The sequence below is a fragment of the Meriones unguiculatus genome, chromosome 5 (assembly GCF_030254825.1).
Source record: "Meriones unguiculatus strain TT.TT164.6M chromosome 5, Bangor_MerUng_6.1, whole genome shotgun sequence".
Classification (NCBI taxonomy): domain Eukaryota; kingdom Metazoa; phylum Chordata; class Mammalia; order Rodentia; family Muridae; genus Meriones; species Meriones unguiculatus.
Genome location: NC_083353.1, coordinates 51,937,908 through 51,960,712, shown reverse-complemented (window position 1 = coordinate 51,960,712; position 22,805 = coordinate 51,937,908). Strand labels below are relative to the sequence as shown.

Below are 22,805 nucleotides of genomic sequence, written 5' to 3'. Positions count from 1 at the left end.
TTGCTTTCTTGCAGAGGATACAGGGTAGTCTGTGAGAAGAGCCCAATCCTAGTGGCTCACAATCACCTGTAACTCCAGCTACAGGGAGAATGCATACTCATGGTCTCCACAGGAACCTGTGCTCATATGTACATACACACACACACACACACACACACACACACACACACGTGCACACAGATAGACACAGAAATACACAACCAAAAATAATCTAGTTAGTTACAGTGGCTCATGCCTTTAATACTAGCACTCAGGAGGCAGTCAGGCAATCTCTATGAGTTCCAGGACAACCTGGTCTAAATAGTGAGTTCCAAGCCAGCCAAAACTACATAGTGAGACCTTGTCTCAAAGCAATACATACACAGTCTTAATTAAAAAAAACCTTAACAAAAAAGTTTAACACACATATATGTCTATATGTACTTATATGTATATATATATATACACACATGGCAAAAACTCATTCTTGAAAAGTTAAACTGTTAGTCAGGTACAATTGTTTAAACCTATAGTTCTAGTACTCAAGAGGCTGAGGCAGAAGGATCATGTCCAGGAGTGAGACAATTTTTAGTAACACAGCAAGATTCCATATAAAAAAAATTAAAACATGATACCATTTAATAAAGCAGTAAAAGAGATTGATAGTAAAAGGTATATTGACAAATCCAATAATAGCAAAATAACATTAAATGTAAATGGATTAAGCCATCTATCAAAAGGCAAAGAACAGGCCTGGAGAGATGGTTCACCAATTAAGAATACTTGCTGTTTTTCAGACAACTTGTCTTGATTCCTAGTATCTACATGGTGCCTCAGAATTATCTGTAATTCCAGTCCCAGGAGACCCAATACCTTTTTCTGGCCTCTGCAGGCACTGCACACATGTGACACATAACATACTCGCAGCTAAACACTCATACACATAAAATAAAAACAAATACATCTTTGAAAAAAAAAATCAAGGATTGCAAGACTAGAAGAAAAAGCAGCAGTCCCCAGGTTTGACCATACACGCTATCTGGAGTGTGGTTAAGATTAAAAAAATGTCCATTGTTGAAAGTAAAAGTTCAGGCAAGAAAGGTCACAAAATCATAGGTACCTCTATCAACACCAGAACAAACCTAAGCAAAAGGTACCAACTGAGGGGAAAGACAAAGGAAATAACAGCATAGGAGACAAAACAATAAAAGAATATCATAGACAGCTCTACCAACAGACTTTGAGTCGGCATGAGACAATTTTGCCTATAAACAAGAAGTTAACCACGGAAGTTAAAGCAACACTGAGTGCTCAAGTGCTCTAAGTCTAGAACGTTCTACAGACGGATTCTCATATATGTCTGAGGGCAGACAATTCTCAGGCCACATAGATCACGCAGAGTGTAGATAAGAACAAAGCAGAAAGCATCCGAGGAGGCATGTGAAGGTTAAGCCCCTTCTAGGTCTCCACAGAGTGTGAACTTCTCCACCACAGGCTGGTCATGAGCACTGTCCTCCCCACACTGCTCTGGCCATGTGCGTACCTGGATGCTCTGAGCCCCATCCCTTTCTTCAGCCCTTACCAGATCCTGGGAGGATGTTGACCACACCCTTGGGAATGCCAGCCTTCAGGGTCAGCTCTGCAAACTTCAGGGCTGTGAGTGGGGTCACCTGAAGGGAGAAGAGGAAAGGAGTATGGGTGTGGAGGAGTTTGGATGCAGGGTGTAGACAGACCTCGTATCTTCTCTCCGTATGCACCTCTCCTAGAAGCTAGCTGTCTGAAACAGAAAGGGGCAGCAGTGCCTGGAGCAGCAGGAAGACCATAGGGAGGCCATGTTCATGGCTAACATAGGCGCTGCCCACCCAGCTAGCATCCCCAACACCTCCCATGGGGAATGAGGTCTTGTAGACCCCAAGTGTGTTAAATTCTTCTACCGGCAGCTCCTCAGTTAGGCCTGGATCCCTTTCCACCCCATGTTTGTCTCTTCTCAGTATGTTTGCACTTAGTGTGGAAGCCCCAATATCCAATGGGACTGGCTATCAGGCCCATCCACAGAGGCTCAGCTCCCCCAACAAGGTGGCCCTCAGTAACCCCTCAGCATGAGACCAGCTTTGGCTCAGAGAACTGCAGGTGCCAGCCTATTAAGGAGGCCCCTGGTGGAACTGTACTGCCCATAGGGGATCCAGTGACCCACTCTCCATGCCTCTCTGTAACTGAGTACTGCTCCATATCTGGAAACCAAAGGGAGGCCATTTTCCAGCCCTTTCAGTTCCCAACAACCCCTTCACCCCCACCTGCCCCTGGCTCCTGTAAACTGCTGGGTCAGTTTCTTTCAGTCAAGGTTAGGTCATTTCATAATCCCATGGTGCCTTGGCTGAATGGCTGCCTATGACTCTGGGGCTTCAGTCCTTGTCAGTGTCTTTCCTTAGGCCCGAGAGTACATAAAGGTAAGGTTGGCCTGAACCAAAACAATGACCATGACCTGCCAGCAGCACCACCCGCTTGACAGAAAATCAAGGTCTGTCTCAGGGGGTCTCATCAATCCTAAATAAGCTGGTGCCTGCACACTGCTAATTTGTTGAATGTGTTAGTGAGTTCAAGGACAGCCAGGGTTACATAGAGAGATCCTGTCTCAAAAAACCCAAAGTAAATAAGCAAACAATACAAATGAAACAAAAAACAGTACGCAAACATAATTAATAAAATAAACATCATTAACTTGGGGAAAAACAACAACAACAAGAGAAGGCAGTTCTGGGGATCTGCCCTAGGTGTGTGGGGGATGGAGGGAGCCTAGGGTTCTCGCAAGTGCCCATTCTCACTGCAGCGCAAACTAGGTGTGCTAGCCCATGCCTCTGCTCAGCAGCTGGAAAGAAGGGGAGCTAAAGATCTTCCTCAGCAACACAGCAAGTAGGAGCCAGCCTCAGGGAAGGAGACCCTCTAAACATGAAAAAAGAAAAGAAAAGAAAAAAAAAAAAAAGAAAAAGAAAAAAAAGGAAAGAAGAAATATGAAGAGCTGGGTGGGAGCCCACTCAAGCTGGAGTGTGGTGAGTGAGTGAGTGAGTGTGTGTGTGTGTGTGTGTGTGTGTGTGTGTGTGTGTGATTGCAGACAGTTGGCAGTGGCCTGAGGTAGATACTGGAAAGTGAACTCGGGACCCCTGGAATGGCAGCCAATTTTCTTAACCACTGCTCTCTCTCTCTCTCGCTCTCTCTGGTATTTTATTTTCAGAAGACAGGATTATTATTTTTTTTTCTGACCCAATTGCAATCTTCTTAAACAAATCACTCTGAAAAGGTATTTCCAGAAATAAAATACAAATGGGGATTTTTAACTGTTCATTTGCTGTTTTAATTCTGTAGTTTGAGAAATGGAAAAAAAAAAAAAAGACCCTCCCTCCCCACAAAACGTGTTAAAATGCTTGGAGGAGTGTGGCCTCTGGCATTCCCTCTCTAGAATCCTCATTGGGTTTTGTGCTGCTGCCCTCAAGGCTAGTGTGTGTCAAAGAACCTGGAGAGACAGCATCTCCTGGGCCCTGATCCCTCCAAAGGTGACGCCTCGTGCCCAATTTCTCCTGTGCAGGAGGCAAGCAGTGGGTGAATGGTGATTGATGCTCGGATGAAACTGAAGCTGAGGCTGTTGTTGTCACACCTGGGGGTCACTTGTGCCCTGAAATTACATCTCTACTCTCCTGCCATCGGTAACTGCTTGCTGAGGGCTGGAAGACCCCTACATCTCAGTGACACCCAGCACAGTCTCCAGGTCCCCATTACTGGCAGCTGGACACAGTCTGCTCAGGCAGCTAGTTCTCAACCCCCATGTCTCTATCTATTGTAAGCTGGGCTTTGAGGGTAGCAGTGTGATGTAGGCAAAGGACAGCCTACCTCCTGACAGTGAGTTCTCCCTTCCCTTCACAGGCCACGGCCTGGTCTAGAGAGTGCGCACTCACCTGGGCAGGCTTGATCACCACCGTGTTTCCACCAGCCAGGCAGGCTGCAGTCTTCCAGGACAGCATCATCAGGGGATAGTTCCAGGGGATGACAATGCCACAGACACTGCAAACAGAAGCAGAGGGCCTTTGTCCTTCCTCATCCAGGGTGACCAGAGTGGACCTGCCAGCTCCAGCCCCTCACCCAGGACTGTACGCCACTGTCAAAGCCAGGCTTTCCAGGAAAGGCAACGGTCCTGCTGAGGTAGACAATGCCTCCGATGCTCCGGTACATACTGGGTGCAACGGAGGTCAGTGTCTGTGAGAAGCTGTCTAGGGAGGAAGGGAAGTAGAGGATGGTACAGTGGGCAGACACAGGTGTGTACTCAGGGTAGAAAGTCACGAGAGGGTCATGGGTCATAAAGATGGCTCGGGAGGGCCTGGGACAGGGTCCTCCTGAGTGTGAGGCTGGAGGCCAACCCTGCAGAAGGAAAAGATGGGGTCTGTGTGGGAGGCCTGATGAGGTCAGTCATGCTTGGGGACATCTGGCTTAGTGTGTGAGCCTCACACTCAGATCAGGGCTAGAATAGCCTGGGGGTGAAAAGCAGGTATACAGGCTGCAGCCTGATCCTGTGGCTCTGCTGCCCTTGACGTCTGTGTCAACATCGCTACCATCCGGAAAGGAGGCTTCTTAGTTGGGCCCAAGTTTTGAGGAAGCACAATAGACAGGAAGCTGTCTGCAGAGGCCAGTGGACAGGATGGCCGTGAGGCATCTCAGGGGAGAACCATCCACATCAGACTCCAGATTCTTCAACCTTTGAATCCAGAGCCACACCAGCACCTCTCCAGGGAAATCCCAGGCCTTCGGCCCTGGAATGGTATGTGCCATGTGTCACTCTTATTTTGAATCTTCCAGCCTCTCAGACGAAGTGGCTCTGTCTCCCCAGCCCTCCAGCTTGAAGTTGACCAGGTGGGCTACAGAGCCTCTGATGGTGGAGGCCAAGCCACCTGGTCTTTTAGTTACAGGTACATTCTGCTGGCTCTATCCCTCTGGCTAACTCTGACTCACTTGTGTATACACAGTTCCTTCACCAACCATTTTGGATGTAGCCTTCCTGTTTACCCTCATGGCTCTGACCAACAGTTACTGTGCATTCAAATGAAGACACAGTGACTATAGCTGTGCCGGGTAGAGCAGATACTTTAGATGTGAATGGAACAGCCAACGTGGATATGCACAGGGGACGTTATAAGCTACAGGCTGGTGTGTGGTGTCCCAGAACACCTGTGCCTTGCCACTCACCCAACAGGTTCCTTTTTGGTCAAGGTCAGGTTGCGGTTGGGTCTAGCCTGGTTGATAGGGATGGTGGTACCCTAGAAGAAGCACAGCAGTGTCATTGGGGTGAGGGTGGACAGGCATTCCTATCCTTTCTCCTTGGCCAGTCAGTCCCTGTAGGAGACCCAGGAGAAACAGGGTCTTCTTTAGTGCTGACTGTCCCACAATGAGCTGGGTAGGAGACCAAAGCAACCAGCTTACACTTGACAGGGACATGGCTGGAGTTCAGAGGTATCAGGTTGGACAACCAGAGGGAGCAAAGTAGTAGTTCCACGTCAGACACAGCCCTTGGAGAGGAGGCCGGTCCTCCCAGGGACAAGGCCTCTTCCTCTCATATCTGGGCAAAGAAAGAATGAGGTGTCCTGGGGAGAAGGCCAGGTTGCCCCTAGAGCCATTAGTGCTGAGGTGGCCCACGGAAGTCACAAGGAGGCAGAATGGGGGTGAGGCCTGGTGGCCTACCTCTCACATAGCCATCGTGCTCCATAGTTCTCAGCCCCTAGTGGGGAGAAGAGGAGCCTTGGGCCCTTCTCTCCCTAGGGAAACTTCCAAGAGTGGCTGACCCCACTCTTGGAAGGCTATGTGCAAGATCTTCTCACAGGGGAGAAGGAGGTAGGGAGGACCATGCATAGGAAGTCCCAGGACCATATCCCATAGTTATAAGACATCAGCAGAGACCCAAAGCTCACAGATGACATGTTGTCACTGGGAGGCGGAGGCCTCAGGAGAGAGATGGAGGACTACAGAGAGGCTCTTGCCTGTAGCCAGCAGAGACACAGGCCTTGCACCCCTAAGAACTGAACTCTGGCAACACCTGAATGGCCCTGGAAACAAGCTCACCTCAGAGCCTCAAGATGAAGTCTAGCCTTCACACGTATTTGTCATAGTTGGGTTTTGAATGTTTCCCTAAAACTTGCACGGTAATGGACTGTTCCCCAGAAGGGCAGTACTGGGAGGTAGAGGATTTTTTTTTTTTTTCTGAGACTGAGTTTCTCTGTGTAGCCTTGGCTGTCCTGGACTCAATTTGTAGACCAGACTAGCCTCAGACTCACAGAGATCCGCCTGCCTCTGCCCCCCAAGTGCTGGCATTACAGGCATGCGGCATCTCGTCTGCCTGATAGAGGAATTCTTAAGAGGAGGGTGGTGGAGGTTAGGTCTTGGAGTGTCCTTCAAGGAGCTACTCCAACCCCAGTCCCACGATGTGTGCCCACGGACCCAAGAACAACGGGGTCAACAGGTTGGACACGAGCCAAAATATAGCCATTCATTTTGCAAGTTGACTAGGTACACCTTACTGCAAAACAAAGCTGACTGGCGTCCTTGTGAGATCCTAGCACAGAACTGGCCAAGCCTGCTGGGCTCCCAGTAGCCCAACCTTGAGCTGCCAACATCTTAAGCCACAGCTGTGATAGCTGGTGCGCAGCAGGCCTGGCAGGGCACCGCCCTTCAAGTCTCCTCCCCAAGAAGCCACCTGCACACATGGGAGGGGGTGAGCCCACACCCACCTGGATCTTGTCACACCAGCCAGCGAAGTAACGGAAGGTCTGGATGGACATGCCCACGTGTGTCTTCAGGGCCAGCGTGTAGACGGCACCTGCGTCCAGGGCCTCGATGGTGGCTAGCTCTTCCTGGTGCTGTTCCATGATATCCGCCAACCTGGCCAACAGCAAGAGAGGAGCAGGAGACTGGCTTAGGCGTGGCACTGTTCTTCCAATGCCATTCCTTACAGTGGAGGACTCCGCCCTTCGCTACCAGAACTGTCACTTGGATGTGCTGGCCTCACTTTTCTCATCTGTCTGATGGGACAATTGGTTTACCTCCCTGGATGGCTGTGAGAATGACATCCTTTGTCCCCTCCTCTCCTCTTTCTTCCCGGAAGGCCTATGAATTGACAACTTTACAATGTCCCCATGAAGTTATCCTGAAAAGGTGTTCGCCTGCCCGTGGCCGAGGGCTGAGAGGCCAAAGCCCTGGGCTACCCTTCCTGTTTTTGGATAGCTCCAAAAGAGGGAAAGTAACCCAATCAGATGGACAGCTCAGCTCTGGAATCATGCGGCCTGTGGGCTGAGCTCTGGGGCTTGAGAGGTGGCTCCAGCCCTTATTATAAGCAGGAGAGACAAGCAGGGGCAGGTGCCTTTCGGGCTGTGGTGAGTCTGCCCTCGTCAGCATCTGGTTGTCCTGCCCTGCTCCTGGTGGTCACTGCAGGGCATCCTGGAGTTACAGTGCTGTCTCTTCACTGACAGGAGGCTCTGCTGATGCGGGAGAAGGCCTCAGTCTTGCACCTGCGTCCAAGCTTGAGCGTATGACTGAAGGCGGCTGGTCAGTTCCCATCCTGGCCATCTTTGCACACAGACCCTGGCTGCTCCTGACAAAGCCACTGACATTCTCTAGGGCACCCCTGTCCTAACCTTCCTTACTTAGGACATAGCCACAGTCTATGCGTGGCTGAGTTGCCCTGAGGCCCCGTAACAAGTTCATTTCGGGGCTCCAGCTTCCCACCCATTTCTGCCTGCCTTGCCTGTTACTCAGGTGACCCAGGCCTCTGACCTTGGGACCTTTGCCGGAGGCACTATACCAAACCAGTGGCTCGCTACAGCTACTTCTCCAGGACTGTTCTGCCTGCCCCAGGCCTGCTGAGCTGACCTGAGTTGAGCTCAGCAGTCACAGGCACACAGCTGGGACCCTTGGAGGTGTGGTTTCCACCCAGTCAGTTTCCTCTTAGGTCTGGCCCTGTCCCAATGAGCTAGCGGGGTTATTATAACAGTGGCCACCAGGTGGCAGCAGATCATCTAATGGAGGATGCTTCCAGTTTAAAGCCCAAGGGCAGCTGGAGTGTCACAGCTGAGACCATTGCCAGCTCTGGAAACCGTTCGGTGGCAAGCTGACTCTTTCCTAAAGTCTATGGCTTCTTCAGAGAGCCTGGATGCCTCCACAGGCAGGGCGTGGCTGACCTCCTGAGCCTTGTCTGTCTCAACTCCTTGGTTCCTATCCTGCAGGCCGCACAGGGCCGGCTCTGGTTCCTCGCTCCTGTGCCACCTGGAATAACTGGCTTCAGAAGACAAAAACACCATTGGGACTGCAGGACCAGGCTCTCCCACCCGTCACCAGGCAAACTGGGGAGGCCTGTAGCAAAACTGAGCTCCACAGTGTTCCCAGGACACGGAATGTCTACTGGCTTCCTCTGAGTCTGCTTGGCTCATCTGCCCATTACCTCCTGATTCTGGAAATAGCACTCCCTAATTCAGAGTGTGAACTGAAGTTCTGGGGATCGGGGAAAGGCCATGCCAGATTAAAGATTTTCCGAGGTAGACTGACTGATTAGAACATTGTGATTATAGAAGGCTGGGGTGCTGCAGATCCCAAGCCAAACTGTCACAGACTAACTTTGGCCCCCTCATTAGCCATTCACTGCCTATCTAATATTCCTGTGACTCTGAGGTGAAACTTTTTAAAATGTCCTTTTTTTTTCTTTTCTTTTCCAGGCAGGGTTTCTCTGTATAGCCTTGGCTATTGTCCTGGAACTCGCTCTGTAGATCAGGCTGGCCTCAAACTCATAAAGATCTGCCTCCCAAGTGCTGGGATGTAAAGGCATGCGTCACCACCGCCTGGATAATTTATGTATTCTTATTTTATGTGCTTTGGTATTTTGCTTGTGTGTATGTCTGTGTGAGAGTGTCAGATCTTGGAATTGTAGACAGTTGTGAGCTGCCATGTAGGTGCTGAGATTTGAACTTGGATCCTCTAGAACAGTCAGTGTTCTTGTTTTTTTAAGATTTATTTCTTTATTATGTATACAATATTCTGTTTGCATATACACCTGCGTGCCAGAAGAGGGCATAAGATCTCACTATAGATGGTTATGAGCCAATATGTGGTTGCTGGGAATTGAACTCAGGACCTCTGGAAGAGCAACCTTTGAGCCATGGCTCCAGCCCCTGAAATGTCTGAATGTATCAGACCACTAGCTCCTATCAAACCCAAAGCTAGGGATGTTATCAGAGAGCATCTGAGCCTTATGGCAGAGGTTTCCCCACTTTGCTGTGCCCCAGTTTGCCTGCTGCTGCTGTGCTGCTCTGTGTGTGTGTTTTAAGACTTATGGCCAGGACTAACATTTGAGGTTGCCACCTGATCTCCACCCGTGCACACATCACACACATGAACATGTACATACATACATACATACATATATATATGTATACATTTTGTGTATACATGCATACATGAATACACATTTTTTTTTTAACTTCATGAAACTGCTTTCATGTTGGAGCACATTATTTGGGGCAGTTTGGGGATCCATGTTCCCAGCCATGATTGCTCCTGTTACGTCAAGTGCTCTCTTGCCTCTTTGGAATGAGGTATGTTTTGCATCGGCGCTAGGGGCACAGGCTTTCACTCAGGCCCCTCTACAGCTCACCCTTCTGTCACAAGCTCAAGCAACCAGAAATCTAAGACTTGTAGCTGGCACTCCGGGGAGAGAGGCCCCTTCCTCTGACTAAACACATTATCCAGGGGAAGATGGGGACTAGCAGGACGGCGCAGTGCCCAAAAGTCCTGCCATGCAAGCCTCACAGCTTGAGTTTGAACCTGTACCCCCAGTAGGAGAGAACTGACTCTGGAAAGCTGTCTTCTAGCCTCCACGCACATGGTGTGCCATATGTATGCACACACACACATGTACACTTGTATGCACACCACATACATCTCACACACACACACACATTGCACGTACATCATACACACACCTCATGCCACATACCATGCACACGCTCACCCCCATGCACCACACATCACACACACCTCATGCCACACACGCCACACACAGAAACATACACACACACCACGCCGCACACACCACACACACACATACAACACACACACACCTCAAACCACACACACCATGCCACACACACCTCACACCACAAACACACACAGATACCACATACACTATACATACACCTCATATCTCACCAAACACATACACACACACCATGCAGCACACATCACATGTCCCACAAACATCACACACACACACACACACACACACACACACACGCACAACACTATAATAAGAACAGTTTTTAAAAACCTTGAAAGAAAGACTTGACGGCAGCAGGTTCCAGCTGCTAGCAGCCAAGCTGAGCAGTGCCAAGCAGATGGGACCAGGCATGCCTGCCCTTGTTGTCCTCAGCTGACAGAAGCCCCCAGTCTCTGCTGAGCCCATCTCTCAGGCACCACAGCCTGTGGTCCCTCTGGAGCACAGCCTCACCTCTGCAGCTCCTCACCGTCCCCTGCAACTTTCCTCTGAGGCCACAGCCAGCTGTGGACAGCTTTGCTGCTTCTCCAACCCTTCTGCAGGACATCTTCTAAGCCCTGGGCTGCAGTGCCCAGGCCACCTACCACTGGTGGGACCCCAGGTATAGAGCCCTCTAAAGGGTCCCACCCTGCCCCTACTCCTGGCTGAAGATGGTGAGGGCAGCATGTGTTCCCTAACTCTCACCTGTACAGGAGCCGGCCCCGGTCACGCGCGTTGATCTTCCCCCACAGTCCGTTCTCAAAGGCCTCCTTTGCTGCCGCCACTGCTTTGTCAACATCACTCATCTGGGCCAGGGACACCTGGCAGATGACCTGTGGATGAAACAAAGCCATGGCCTCCTTCCCTGGCTCCCCATCTCATCCTGAGGCCACGCAGAGGCAGGCACTGAGGGAGAGTGCTGGTGGATGAATCAGGCAGCAAAGGAGCGTGAAGGCCTTGGGATCTGCACATCCCTCTCACATTTCCACAGATCCCAAAGGAGCCGGTAGCCTGGCTGCCTCTGAGGGGCCCAGGCAGTCTCACATTGTTCGCAGTGGGAACCGAGATCCACTGGCTCAGTGAGGCCAGCCAGAAAGGCTCCAACACACAGGACTCTGTATCCATGCCCCAGTCCCATGCCTGGCCTGATAGGTCCTGAGGGATGTGGCAGTAGACAAGGAGAACCGGAGCGGCTGTGCAAAGAGCAAGGCTGGCATCTCCTATGGGCTTCCATGGAGAGCCTTGCCCTTTGCACCTGAGGCCCCGGGGCCTGCCAGGCAGACCTGCCCATGTCACACTTGCAAGGTTGTCACCCTGAGGCACCACCCATCCTGCCTGCCCCTTGGAATTCACTTCATCGACGTCCCCCAGATGACCCATTTTAAGATGTCTATTTCTTGTAGGACTGAGTGGGTACCAGCAGAAGGAAGGTCATCCCAGTGCCGGGTCTTGTCTTGGAGACCCTCAGGTGTATGATCTGTTGCGTGATGTAGCATATGCATTTGGTCATGACATGATAGACTCACAGTCAAGAATGTTTGGCAGGGCTGGAGAGATGGCTCAGCAGTTAAGAGCACTGGCTGCTCTCCCAGAGGACCTGGGTTCAAGTCCCAGCAATCACATGGTGGCTCACAACCATCTGTAATGGAATCTGATTCCCTTTTCTGGTGTGCATGAAAGTGGAGCACTCATATCCATAAAATAAACAAATAAATTTTTAAAAGAATGTTTGACAAACACAGGGCTGTTAGAGGAAGACGTGCTGATGGTGCCTCCATGCGTCAGGAAGGCAGCAGTGTGGAGGGGACCAATGGCTCTAAGCATCCTCATTCTCTAAAGCAGATTCTGGTTCTTCAGCCCTTTCCTGCCTTCTCCCACTCCTCTCCTCATCGCCCTGTTCCACTCCTGAGGCCTAGATTAGACCCTTGCACATATGCAATAGAGACATATACATCGAAGCCCAGGCCCCTCGCCAGTGCCCCTAAGCTGGGTCAGAGGAGGCCTGTACTCACACTTCCATCTGTTGGGTTGATGGTATTGTAGGTCTTGGAGCCCTCGGCGTCCACGAACTGGCCTCCGATGAAGAGCTGGTAGGGCATTCGGAGAGCCAGCTTGTTCACTGTCTTTTCCACCTGGGATGGAAGGCTCAGTTACAGGGGACCCTCATGCATAGGCACCTGTGACAAGTACATGCCCAGGGACACACCGAGGGGTGTATAACCACAGGAAGGCTGCGGCTCCAGGAACTTCCCTAGAGAGTGGGGCCACTGTGTGGTAAGGAGTGCCAAGGCACACAGACTCAGGCAGAGTGCCAGGTCTGCCAGATCCCCAGGTGACCCGGATGAGGTAGGGGGATTCGTGGTGGCAGCTTGCTTTGGGTGGTGAAGTCCTTTTACCCTCAAACATGTTGCCTGCCACTCCTGCATCGACCTCTTCACCCTGAACCCAGGGATCCTGGGAACACCAGCCCGCCCTGAAGTCACTTCACTGGCTATTTGTCCACTATCTTATGGGTGAGCTGGCGTCCACCTTGGCCACTTGTTTCCCCAGCTTTTGTTCCAAACTACCAGGTGAACAAAGTACCTAGAAACCCACTCCTTTGTGGATGGTAGGCTGCCCAGCTAGCCGAAGGGAAACGGTCATGAACTTTTTCATAAATGGAATTACAGTCACTGTGGCACCTCCCTTGCACAAGCTGAACACACAGGGAGCTGTCCCCTTCTCACTGGGAACAGAAGCCTCTCCACTCTAGTCCCTCTGAGGCTTTGAAACATAGGATTTGCCCATACTCCGTGCACTGGCCAGTAATATCCTCTGCAGAAAATGCCACCCAGGACTGGTGAAACTGGAGGGTAAGTGCCAGGCTCCTGGCTCCCTGGTGCTCAGGTGCCCCATGGTGTCACATAGGTCTACAGGCCCAGGGCAGCACTCACGTAGTTAATGACACACTCGCTCTCTTCGTCCTCCCCTCTCAGCTTCCTCACTAGGAGCTGGATGAAGTCCCCAAAGGTGGTGGCCATGTAAACATCTTCATTTTCCAACTCCAGGCCATCGCACAGCTCTTTCACTTCCTCCACCAGCCTGGCGGGAAGAGGAGAATAATGGAGAGCAGGGCGGAAAGCCAGCAGACCTGTGTTTTGCTCCTGTGTACTAGGGTCCCCTGGTGGTGCTCAAGAGCCTGGGATTGGGGTTGGGGCTCCCAGGCTGTGGATGCAGAAAGCCTTGGTTTCAAACTCTCGCTCTGCCGGGTACTAGCACAGGGCTGAATCACAAAACATAAACAGTAACAGGACAGCCTCTCTCAAATTTTGTGACTGTATGAGACAATACACTGAGTGACAGTGATAACTAATAGATTAGGAATAACCTTCAAAGGACGCAGATTGTCAGAAAGTGTGTCCAAATCAAGTACACAATAAAGGACTTAGGTTTAGAATATTTAGAGAACTTTCCAAACCCAAACCTCAGGAAAGCAAACCCAGTTAGAAATGGGTTGAAGCCCAGAGGGATATTTTTCTAGAGTAGCAGCTTGAGGCAGATATGAACCCAGTGAGGTGCTAAACGCCATTGGGGAAATGTGAGCAACAGGGAGCCAGAGGGACACACTTAGGAGTATTTAAAAAGAAAAGGCCTGGGCCAGGATGGGGCAGGGTGCGGTGGGGTGAGTTCTCTGTCTGCTTTAGGATTTGGGTTCCCTTCCCAGCATCATGGGTTGCTGGCTAGTTATGGTGCTTGGCTTTTGTTTGTTGGTTTACTTGTTTTAGCTTGATTTTGTCAACTTGGCACAAGCCACATTTGGTGGTGGTTTGAATGAGATGGCCCCCCAATAGTCTCGGGCATTTGGATACTTAGTTCCCAGGTAGTGGAACTATTTGGGGAGGGCTACAGAGTGGACTCTGTGGAAGAGGTGTGTCACTGAGGGCAGGCTTTGAGGTTTCAAAAGATTCTAGCTATCTCTGCTTCTTGTTTGTGGTCTGAGATGTGAGCTCTCGGTCATTACTGCCAGCACATCTCTGTCCAGCCACCGTGGACTATTATCTCTCTGGAACTGAAATCCCAAAATAAAGCTTCCCTTGGTCATGGTGTTTTTCCAAGCCACAGAAAACCAATTCTTACATTAGTTATCTGGGAAGAGGAACCTCAACTGAGAAAATTCCTCCATCAGATTGGCCTGTGGACAAGTCTGTGGGGACTCCGGGGCCAGCTCTCCTCTATGTCCACACTCACTAGCAATGCCTTCACCATGGGAGTAAACTGAAAAGACAGATGATGCTTTCTGGAGATGCCTTTTTCTGGAGTTTGCACACAACTCGCCCTCTTCCTTCCTGTGCACAACCCTTTCCCACTTGGACTCCTCATCTTCTTCTGAACAGTCCTCAGAGGTAAGCAGCTCCTCCCAAATCATGACAGCTCTGTTTCTGCTGTTTCAGGCTGCTCTGCCTTTTTGCAAAAGCATCTGCATGTCCCAGGGGAGTGGCCTTGGTCCTTTCTCAAATGTGGAAGAAGGCAATCAACTCAACCTCTGCCCCTAGAGTAGGCACAGGATCCAGCCTTGGCCAATCAAAGTGCGCCTCTCTCTGGCCTGTACTCAGCTTTACTGCTGTGTGTAACTGCCTTAAAGCCAATTAAATGAAATTTTGAAATGTGATGAAACCATCAGGAAAGGAAAAGCCCATTTTACTAGGATTGTAGCAAGATAGTGAATCAGACTGCAGCAACTGTGCAGCCGAATTGTCACCATGAAGACAAATCCTGCCTGAAATCGAACCAGTCTCTAGGTAAGAGATCATGCAAGTATGATGCAATGTGAGTCTTTGTGGTCATTAGCTCAGGACAGCTGACTGTGGACTTTGTTGCTGTTTCATTATTTTTGTGTGTTTCTTTTGTTTGTTTGTTTGCTTGCTTTTTTTGTTTGGTTTGGTTGGTTTATTTTTCAAGACAGGATTTCTCTGTGTAGCCCTGGTTGTCCTGGAACTCACTTTTTAGACCAGGCTGGCTTTGAGCTTTGCCTGCCTCTGCCCCCAAGTGGAATTAAAGGTGTGTGCCACGACTGCCAGCTTTGTTTTATTTAAAAGATTTTCATGTCTATGAGTATCTGTCTGTCTGTCTGTCTGTGTACCATGTGTGTGCCTGATGACTTTGGAAGAGGGCATTGGAGCCCCTGAAATTGGAATTACAGATGCCTGTGAGCCGCCATGTGGGTTCTGGGAACTGAATCCAGGTCCTCCGCAGGAGCAGCAAGTGCTCCTAACTAATGCTTCATTTCTCTGGGCCCCTTGTTTTACCTATTTAAATCAATGTGAATGACCTTACTCTCTTCATAGCACAGGCCATCTTGAACTTGTTATGTTGCCAAGCTTAGCTCAATACCCACCCCCACCACACACACACACACACACACACACACACACACACACACAGTGCTAGGATAACCAGCATGGCTACCCCTCCCCCAGCCCCAAGTTACTCTTTCTTGCAAGCATGGCCGGCCATAGCGATGGGTCCTGCTTCCTGCTTTTGTTATAGTTAGAACTTGCCACTGTTGTGACAAGCAGGGCCACTACAGCAAAGTCAAAGGCGTCTAAGTGGCAGATCGTCCACTGGTCACTAAGGGCCGGTGCCACTCCTCGTACGTATACTGCACTCTAGTGCTCGTAACAACAATCGTCCCTCCTCTCCCTGGCTCCCACACCCTCGAACACACACAGGTTCTGGTCACATCCTCCTTTTGAGGGTCAGAGAGGTCAGTTTTCTGTCCCCATCCTTGGCTTGGGATGGCTGGGAATTACCCAGAGAGCAGCTGCGATACAGTGAGGTTACCACATATGCCTTCCTCGTTGGTACTAAAGCTTTCAGGACGAGGAGCCGCGACATGTGTGCCCAAGTCCCCAACACCAGCCAACAGCATCCGAGGGTCAGCAGCGATAGCGGGGCATCAGCAGCCCTCTGGGATGAGAGGCCAGCTGGGAACTGTCATCTGGGCCCAGCTTCTATAGCAGTTCAGATCTGCCTGTCTGAACTGATCTCTGAACTGGGCCCTTTCCTATCTCCTCACACAGGATACACAAATATAACCAACAGTGGCCTCAGTGGGTCTGCAATAGGTCCTTGGAAAGGACCTCCTTGCCCCTGGGCTCACCTCACAACATCTACGGATGCAGCTCCCGACTTGAAGAAATCTGTAGAGTCTCCTACCTCCGGGACATTGGGTAGGATTCGCATCCAAATGCTCTGAAAGACAAAGGCCATGAGAGACACAGGTGCTGGGAGAAGTAGGGTGCTATTCTCACTGCTGACTGGAGGCTTCACCTCTGTGGTCTTCAAAGCACTGTCTCTATGTCTCTATCCAAGGACCCAGAGTGTGCCACAGCTCCAGCCACCTTGACACTGGGCTGCTGGCCTCCTAACATGTGGTTGTGTCCCAGTACCAACCATGTGGAAAGTGGCTGGTTATCAGAAAGGCTCATGCCTGGCCTTGGTGTGGCTCTCAGGGTTTCTGTGTCTCCAGCATAGCACTGACATGGCAGCAGGCAATGCTTGTGATAGTGAAGGCCAGACACAGTGAGGGCCTCATGGACCTGAATCTTGTTTGCTCAGACATACTGGCTGGCTAGCACTCTTCTGACCTGGGCCCTCTGAAGTGTAGCAGAACCAGCTGCTGGCCTAGTGGGCAAGTGAGGAGAGGCTGGGGCCACCAGCCCAGTGGCCAGCATTCCCACATACAGAAGGCCAACCAGTGGTCACGGTAGGATGGCTATTCCTAGCTGCCAGACTGCACTATCCAATCAGCATCCACTGAGATGACTTTCACCCCATTGCACAGGCCTGCACGGCAGCCATTGTAAGCAAGCATCTTTGGCTCAGAGCCTTTTGGTCCAGCTGACCCAATAATCCCAGGCAGGCTCAACGGCAGGGCCATAGCCACAGAAGCTCCAGGAATATTCTGGAAATTGCTTTGTTTGCTCTGTCTCCTGATTTGGAAAGAGGGGTTAAAGACAGCAAATGTGGAGATGCTCCCTCCATCTTCCCCTCCCTTCTCTCTTCCCCCTTCCTTTCATTCCTCCCTTCCCTCTCAGACATTTAACTGCCCGGCGTCCCTAGGGAAGATGCTGGCTCTCTGCTGCCCTGGACCACATGGCACCTCTTGTCTGTCTCTTATAGATACTTGTTGTTCAGTGCTGTGGTCTTGTTCTTCAGTGCTATAAAATGAGCTGTGACACTTCTACTCAGCTCCCTCTCTTATTCCTGGGTCATGGCAGTGGTGTCCTCCTCAAACAGGGATATCCCTGTACCCGTGGTGTCCCTGCACCTGTAGTGTCCCTATACTTAACATCCTCTGCCCTAAGGTTTATTCAAATTTTTTTCTCTGTACCCAGCCCTCAGCTTCTCTCCATCCAATGCTAACCCCAGCTTGGAGGCCTTGTCTCACAGCCCCTGTTTCCATCCAGACTGTCTTCTCTCTGAAGCTGCCTTCCGTCTGAACCGCTGGGAGCTCTCTACATACAGCAGCTTCGCCCACCATCCCCACCCCCTGCCTGGCAATTAGGAGCAGCTCAGCAAGTGTTCCCACATCCCTGAGTGTGTGAGGCCTTGCTACTCTCTTCTTCATGCCACGTTAATTTGGGACATACATGGGTTCCTCGTGCACTGTGAATCCCATGTGGAATGCGGCATTCAGAGCTTTTCCCAGGCTACCCACATGGTGGGATCCCTTCCCGATGCCCAGAGTGGGGTGAGCTGCAGCTCTCAGGCAGCTCCATCATCACACCAACACACTCCACTGTGCGTGCTGCTGCTGAACTTTGCACTCAGTGCAGATTCAACTCTCAAGGCTTGCCTCTCAGACGGGTTTGCCTGGGTAGAGCCACAGGCAGAGCAGCAGCTGTCTTTGAACTCCTGACTGGATGGATGACTAAACTGAAACCCTTCAGTGTCATCTACTCAACAAGGCTCAGTACCACACACGGCTCTGGGGACAGGGGGCTAGGGGGTAGGGGCCAGGAACAGATTCTGGAAAGTGGCTGCTGATGCAGCTTCAGACTATGCAACCAGAGAAGGAAGCTTCCTGTAGACCATGTAGGGACTGAGCTGAAGCAAACCTCACTATGAGCTTGTGCTGGTCACTGCCTGGGCGCTACTGTGCAGTCCCCTCCCTGGGCCAGTTCCACACCACACATTCATCACAGGTGATGAGGCTAAGCACCGCCTCCTTTAACAAATCCAAAGCCAATAGTTTCATTTGTTAACTGTTGGGGTTGGATTCCTAGGAAAACCAGATTCGGCTGACCTAAATCTCAGGGGCCCAGGTACGATGGAGGAAGGGCCCAGGGACATCAGAAAGTGCCAACATGGGACAGAGGCAATGCAGTCTCCAAGGCCAGTGCATATACCCAATTCCAGGGAACATGAACACACAGAACACACGTGCAGCGTACAACCTGCCCAACTGCAGGGTACCATGGATGGCGTCTCTTACCCGCACGGCCTCTGCAGTGGCCAGCTCCGCCTCTGTCAGCTCCAGGGCACTGCTAGAAGCCCCCTTGAAGAACTGGGAGGCTGGTATCATCTTGCCATCCTCCAGCTGGATGTTCTTCACCAGCAGCTGCAAAAGGGAGAACATCTGTAAGACCAGGGCAGGATGGAGAGCTAAGAAGGGCTCACACTTGTTCTTACAGCCAAGAGGGGGCAGGGAGCCACAGGAAAATGACAGGGATGTGCAGAGTAAGGCACACTGCCCTAGGGACATGGAAGAAACCATATACCCTGTGTCTGTCCTTTATCCTAATTGTCCATCACTTGCTACATTGTGCTTGCTGCTTGATTTCTAGAGAGAGAGAGAGAGAGAGAGAGAAAGAGAGAGAGTGTGTGTGTGTGTATGTGTGTGTATGTGCATGAAAGAAAGAGAGAGACAGAGACAGAGACACCCAGGGCTTCCCTCATGTCAAGCATAGGCTGAGTACTTTCTTTTGTTGAATAATGATGCTAATTCTACTAAAAGGACAACTTCTCATCAGAAAAACAAAAATGCTTGCAGAACCACTTCAAAAGTCTGAGTAAACGATGGACCATTAATCATTGGCTCACTCCCAGAAACCCACTGAAAGATCTAGAGGACAAATGCCTTTCTGGGATTTAGGTGGAGAGAGGAGAGGATAGAGAGTCCAGTAAGCCTAGTGCACATCCATGTGGACAGCAGTCCAGGCAGAGCCTAGCTCCCGCTCTGTGGAGCCTGTGGAAAGTGTGCAAAGTCTCCAGAGTCACCCTTACCAATGGAGAAATGTCAGCTTGCAGCCAGTTCCACCAAAATTATTTATCTTGTTTCTCCCTGCCCAGCCTTCTAACATTTATTAAACATTTATTCATGAGCTATCAGGGTTCAGATAACTCATACAATACATTACAATATCTCAGGTAAATATAACAGAATTCTAGAGCCACAACCAGGGCTGGATGCAGGGTCTAGAGAGCCAACCAGTTACCTTTGAAGATGTTCTGGAACTTTCAGGAAACAGAAGGCCAGCTAGACACAGCAGGCAAGCCTGAGACCTGCTTCCTGAAGGCTCCTGTGCCCTGCTGTTTGTAGTGGCAGAGGCAGTCAGGGCCTTTCGGAACTTGCCCTGGAATGCTAACACCAGCCTCCAGCTGCTGCAAGGAGCTGGCCACTGGCAGCCTATTGCACACTCCCCTCCAACTGTGCTAGATGGGAAAGCACTGTGACTAGAGAAGCCAAGGGCTCCACACTTCCCCAAGGGCAAGAGCAGCAGATGCTGGCTGATGTACACCCCCAGAGACCCCTGGATCAGACAAGCCCAGTCCCCGACCTCTTGACTTTGCTGAGCCTGTTCCTCTGCCCTCTTGGCCTCATAGGATTTTCCCAGCGTGCTCCTGAATTATCATTTGTGGGAGAATTCCCCTCTCAGATGCTATTTCTAGGGACCTCGACAACAGACAGAGAGCATTGATCTGCACACATCCACTATGCACATCTAAATACCTTGGCCTCCCTAGAGGCATAATACCTCACGTGAATACTGAGAGAGCCATGTCAGTCAGCACAATTCTCCACACTCCACCCTCTCACACAGGCACGTGTTGGAGGCCCTGCCTCTCCCTGCCATGAGAAAATCCCCAGAGTGGAGTCTCAGGGCTTTAGGGTCTGAAGCTCAGCTCTACACTGACTAGCTCGGGTGACCTTGGGCAAACTTTTTAAGTCTTTGTTTTGCAGTTTGCTCCTCCGAAATACGCAAACAGTATCTACAGTTACATCATAGGGTTGTCTGGAGGTTGAGATGCAATGCCTATCCATTGTTTTAAAATAATGGTTGGTGCCTAAGCACACTCCATTCAATTTAGCTGCTATACTGATGTACAAAGTTCAGTGCAAAGTTCAAAGCCCAGCAGCTCCCTGTACCAAGTCACTATGCCACCCCCATTCAGAGAGAGGGAAACTGAGGCCTAGGGGTTTACGGACCTGGCCTTGATAACATATATGAAGTCCAAGGCTGGGGCTACTCGAAAGGATTTCTGTCACACAATGTCCAACCTATCAGAGAAGGCACAGCCCTACTTCACATGGCCTGTGCTCAGGTGGGGGCTGCTTCCTTGACTCTTGATTCTTTCTCTCTCTTCAAGAGCTGCCTGGGGTCTTCTTGTAGGGCCTGGGCAAAAGGACAGCAGTGCGGGTGACCTTGAACCTACGACGCAGGCAAGTAACTCACAGTGGTGTGCTGTCACCTTACCATTTTATCATCATTCCCGAAGAGGATGAGTCCTGCTTTGGTGACCATGCCTGGACGATGGGCTCCTGGGATGGGTAAAGCTTCACCCTGGGCCACCAGGCCTGAAGTGTTGAGTGTTGAGTTGAAAAATGTCAGCTTCTATGGAGGGAGAGAAGCCAAGAGACAACAGGTACAATGAGGCCCTGCTATCTGCAGCCCAGCCGTACCTCCACAGGGCTGAGAAGGCCAAATAGTACCAGGGGCTGGTACTAGAGAGTGAAAGGCTGAGTGGGCCTGAGAGCAGCCTCCATGGGACAGAGGAAAAACCCAGAGGATCTACACACAAGGCTGAGGAGAACCTGGACCCAGTCTTTGAGGCCATGGATGAGACCCAGAAGATCTGAAGACCTGGATCCCTCAAGCCTCTGTCATCCTTGAGACCCTTGTACTGACCCAGGGCCTTTAACCTCGGGGGCACAGACCTCCAGAAAAGTCTTCTCTAGGTATGCCATAAGGCCACTGACCCTTGCTGGCCACTGCTGCAGACAAACTAGCCAGAGGAAAGGCAGCAGACATCTTGTTTTAGCTCTGAATGGTCCAGGATCTCCTAGTCCCGGAGAAGAGGGCATTTGGGAGGAAGCAGAATCAGAGCTGTAGAAGTTATTAAGCATTTTAAACCTAGTGGGTAGTTTTCCAGCTGGCAGGATGGGGTCATGCAGTTCTCCCCCTGAATACCAACCTCATGGGAACATACCTGCCCACAGGCTTCCGTCCAGGCACCTGGTACCTTGTCATTCCCACGGATCCAGTTGTGAATGGCTTCTGCTGGCTGGTCCCAGTTGATCTGTGGGGACCAAGATGCCGAGTCCTCAGCTAGGCTCGCCTAGTCCTGAAGACTGCTGCACAGTGGGCCTTGCCTTGCAGGTAAGACCTGGGCTTCCTCCTGGACCCGGGTCTGAGTGCAGAGTGGGTTCTCTGGCTTGGGGCTCTGACCCCAGGTGTCTTCCTGCACAACCTGTAGGATGGCTTTGGGAAGAGGCTACTCTCCAGTTGTCAAGGCAGCTGGAACCCCTCAGAGTCCCCAGGGCCATCCTGTGGAGCCCCACCACAGCATCTTCATACATCCAGGGCTCATGCGGACCTCCTTCAGAGATAACCAGGCCACGGAGGCAGCCACGGGACTACTGCTGCTCCAAGAAACCTCCCAGACAATGTCCTGGAGATTCTAGCATTATAAATGCCGTAGCCCTGGTTATTTTCCCTTCCTGGAGTGCTGCCTGCTCCTTCCATTAAAGAGAAACAGGAAGACTAGGACACCTGAAGGGACCTTGTTCCCATATGTTTCAGCACTCTGCTGTGACACCACAGTCTGTTGCTCTATTACGGTCACTTGAGCCTTGCTTCCCTGAGCCACGCCTGCACTCCAGCCACTCACGGGCAGTGTTGGGTATCTCGGGTTGGTACTCACCCTGGCCGTCTCCTTTTTCTGAATGCCCTCATAGGTGGCTCCTTCCTCAGGCTGGGGGAGGCGGGGGGCTGTGCCCTCTGCGATCATTCTCACAGCCTGTACCTGTAAAGAGACTCTGCAGTCAGCTTCCCCGGCATCAGGGGTCCTGCCCACACCCAGCCCTGGTCCTCACCCTGCAGGCACCTGAAGAGCATGGACACAAGGTGTGGGTGACAGGGTTTGGGGTGTGTGTGTGTGTAATGAACCACAGACCATCAGCAAAACAGCATAGCCTTAGATTATATAGATGTTCTAGATCTCTAGGTGAGGAAACTGCCAAACCCCATCAGAGATTAACAGATGTACAAGCCTGTTGGTTGCTGTCTAGAACGATCTTGAAGGGGAATAGATCCTGAGCCCTGATGTGGACTTGGGCATCTACAGTAAAGTAGCTTCTCTGGGGTCTGAATCAAGGAGTGACAAGGAGCCTGAAACTCACCCTGAGGAAGGGCCCAGAAGAGCTATTGTTGACAAGAAATAGAGTATCATGGGGCTGGAGAGGTGGCTCAGCAGTTAAGAGCACTGGTTGTTCTTGTAAGAGTCCCAG

General features: G+C 51.0%; 1 protein-coding gene across 4 annotated transcripts in view; it reads right to left on the bottom strand.

The window, feature by feature from the left end:
* Aldh1l1 (aldehyde dehydrogenase 1 family member L1) overlaps positions 1-22,805 on the bottom strand; it is a 48,645-nt gene that overhangs the window by 15,429 nt on the left and 10,411 nt on the right. For all 4 annotated transcript variants that reach the window (XM_021639288.2, XM_021639287.2, XM_021639286.2 and 1 more), the window contains exons 5-16: positions 22,220-22,321; positions 21,506-21,595; positions 20,773-20,910; positions 18,510-18,635; positions 16,173-16,264; positions 12,967-13,114; positions 12,046-12,165; positions 10,739-10,866; positions 6,744-6,894; positions 5,209-5,279; positions 3,927-4,032; positions 1,562-1,649 (exon numbers count right to left, since the gene is read on the bottom strand). In XM_021639288.2, the coding sequence (XP_021494963.1) occupies positions 1,562-1,649; positions 3,927-4,032; positions 5,209-5,279; positions 6,744-6,894; positions 10,739-10,866; positions 12,046-12,165; positions 12,967-13,114; positions 16,173-16,264; positions 18,510-18,635; positions 20,773-20,910; positions 21,506-21,595; positions 22,220-22,321 (1,360 nt within the window). The remainder of the gene's footprint in view (positions 1-1,561; positions 1,650-3,926; positions 4,033-5,208; positions 5,280-6,743; positions 6,895-10,738; positions 10,867-12,045; positions 12,166-12,966; positions 13,115-16,172; positions 16,265-18,509; positions 18,636-20,772; positions 20,911-21,505; positions 21,596-22,219; positions 22,322-22,805) is intronic.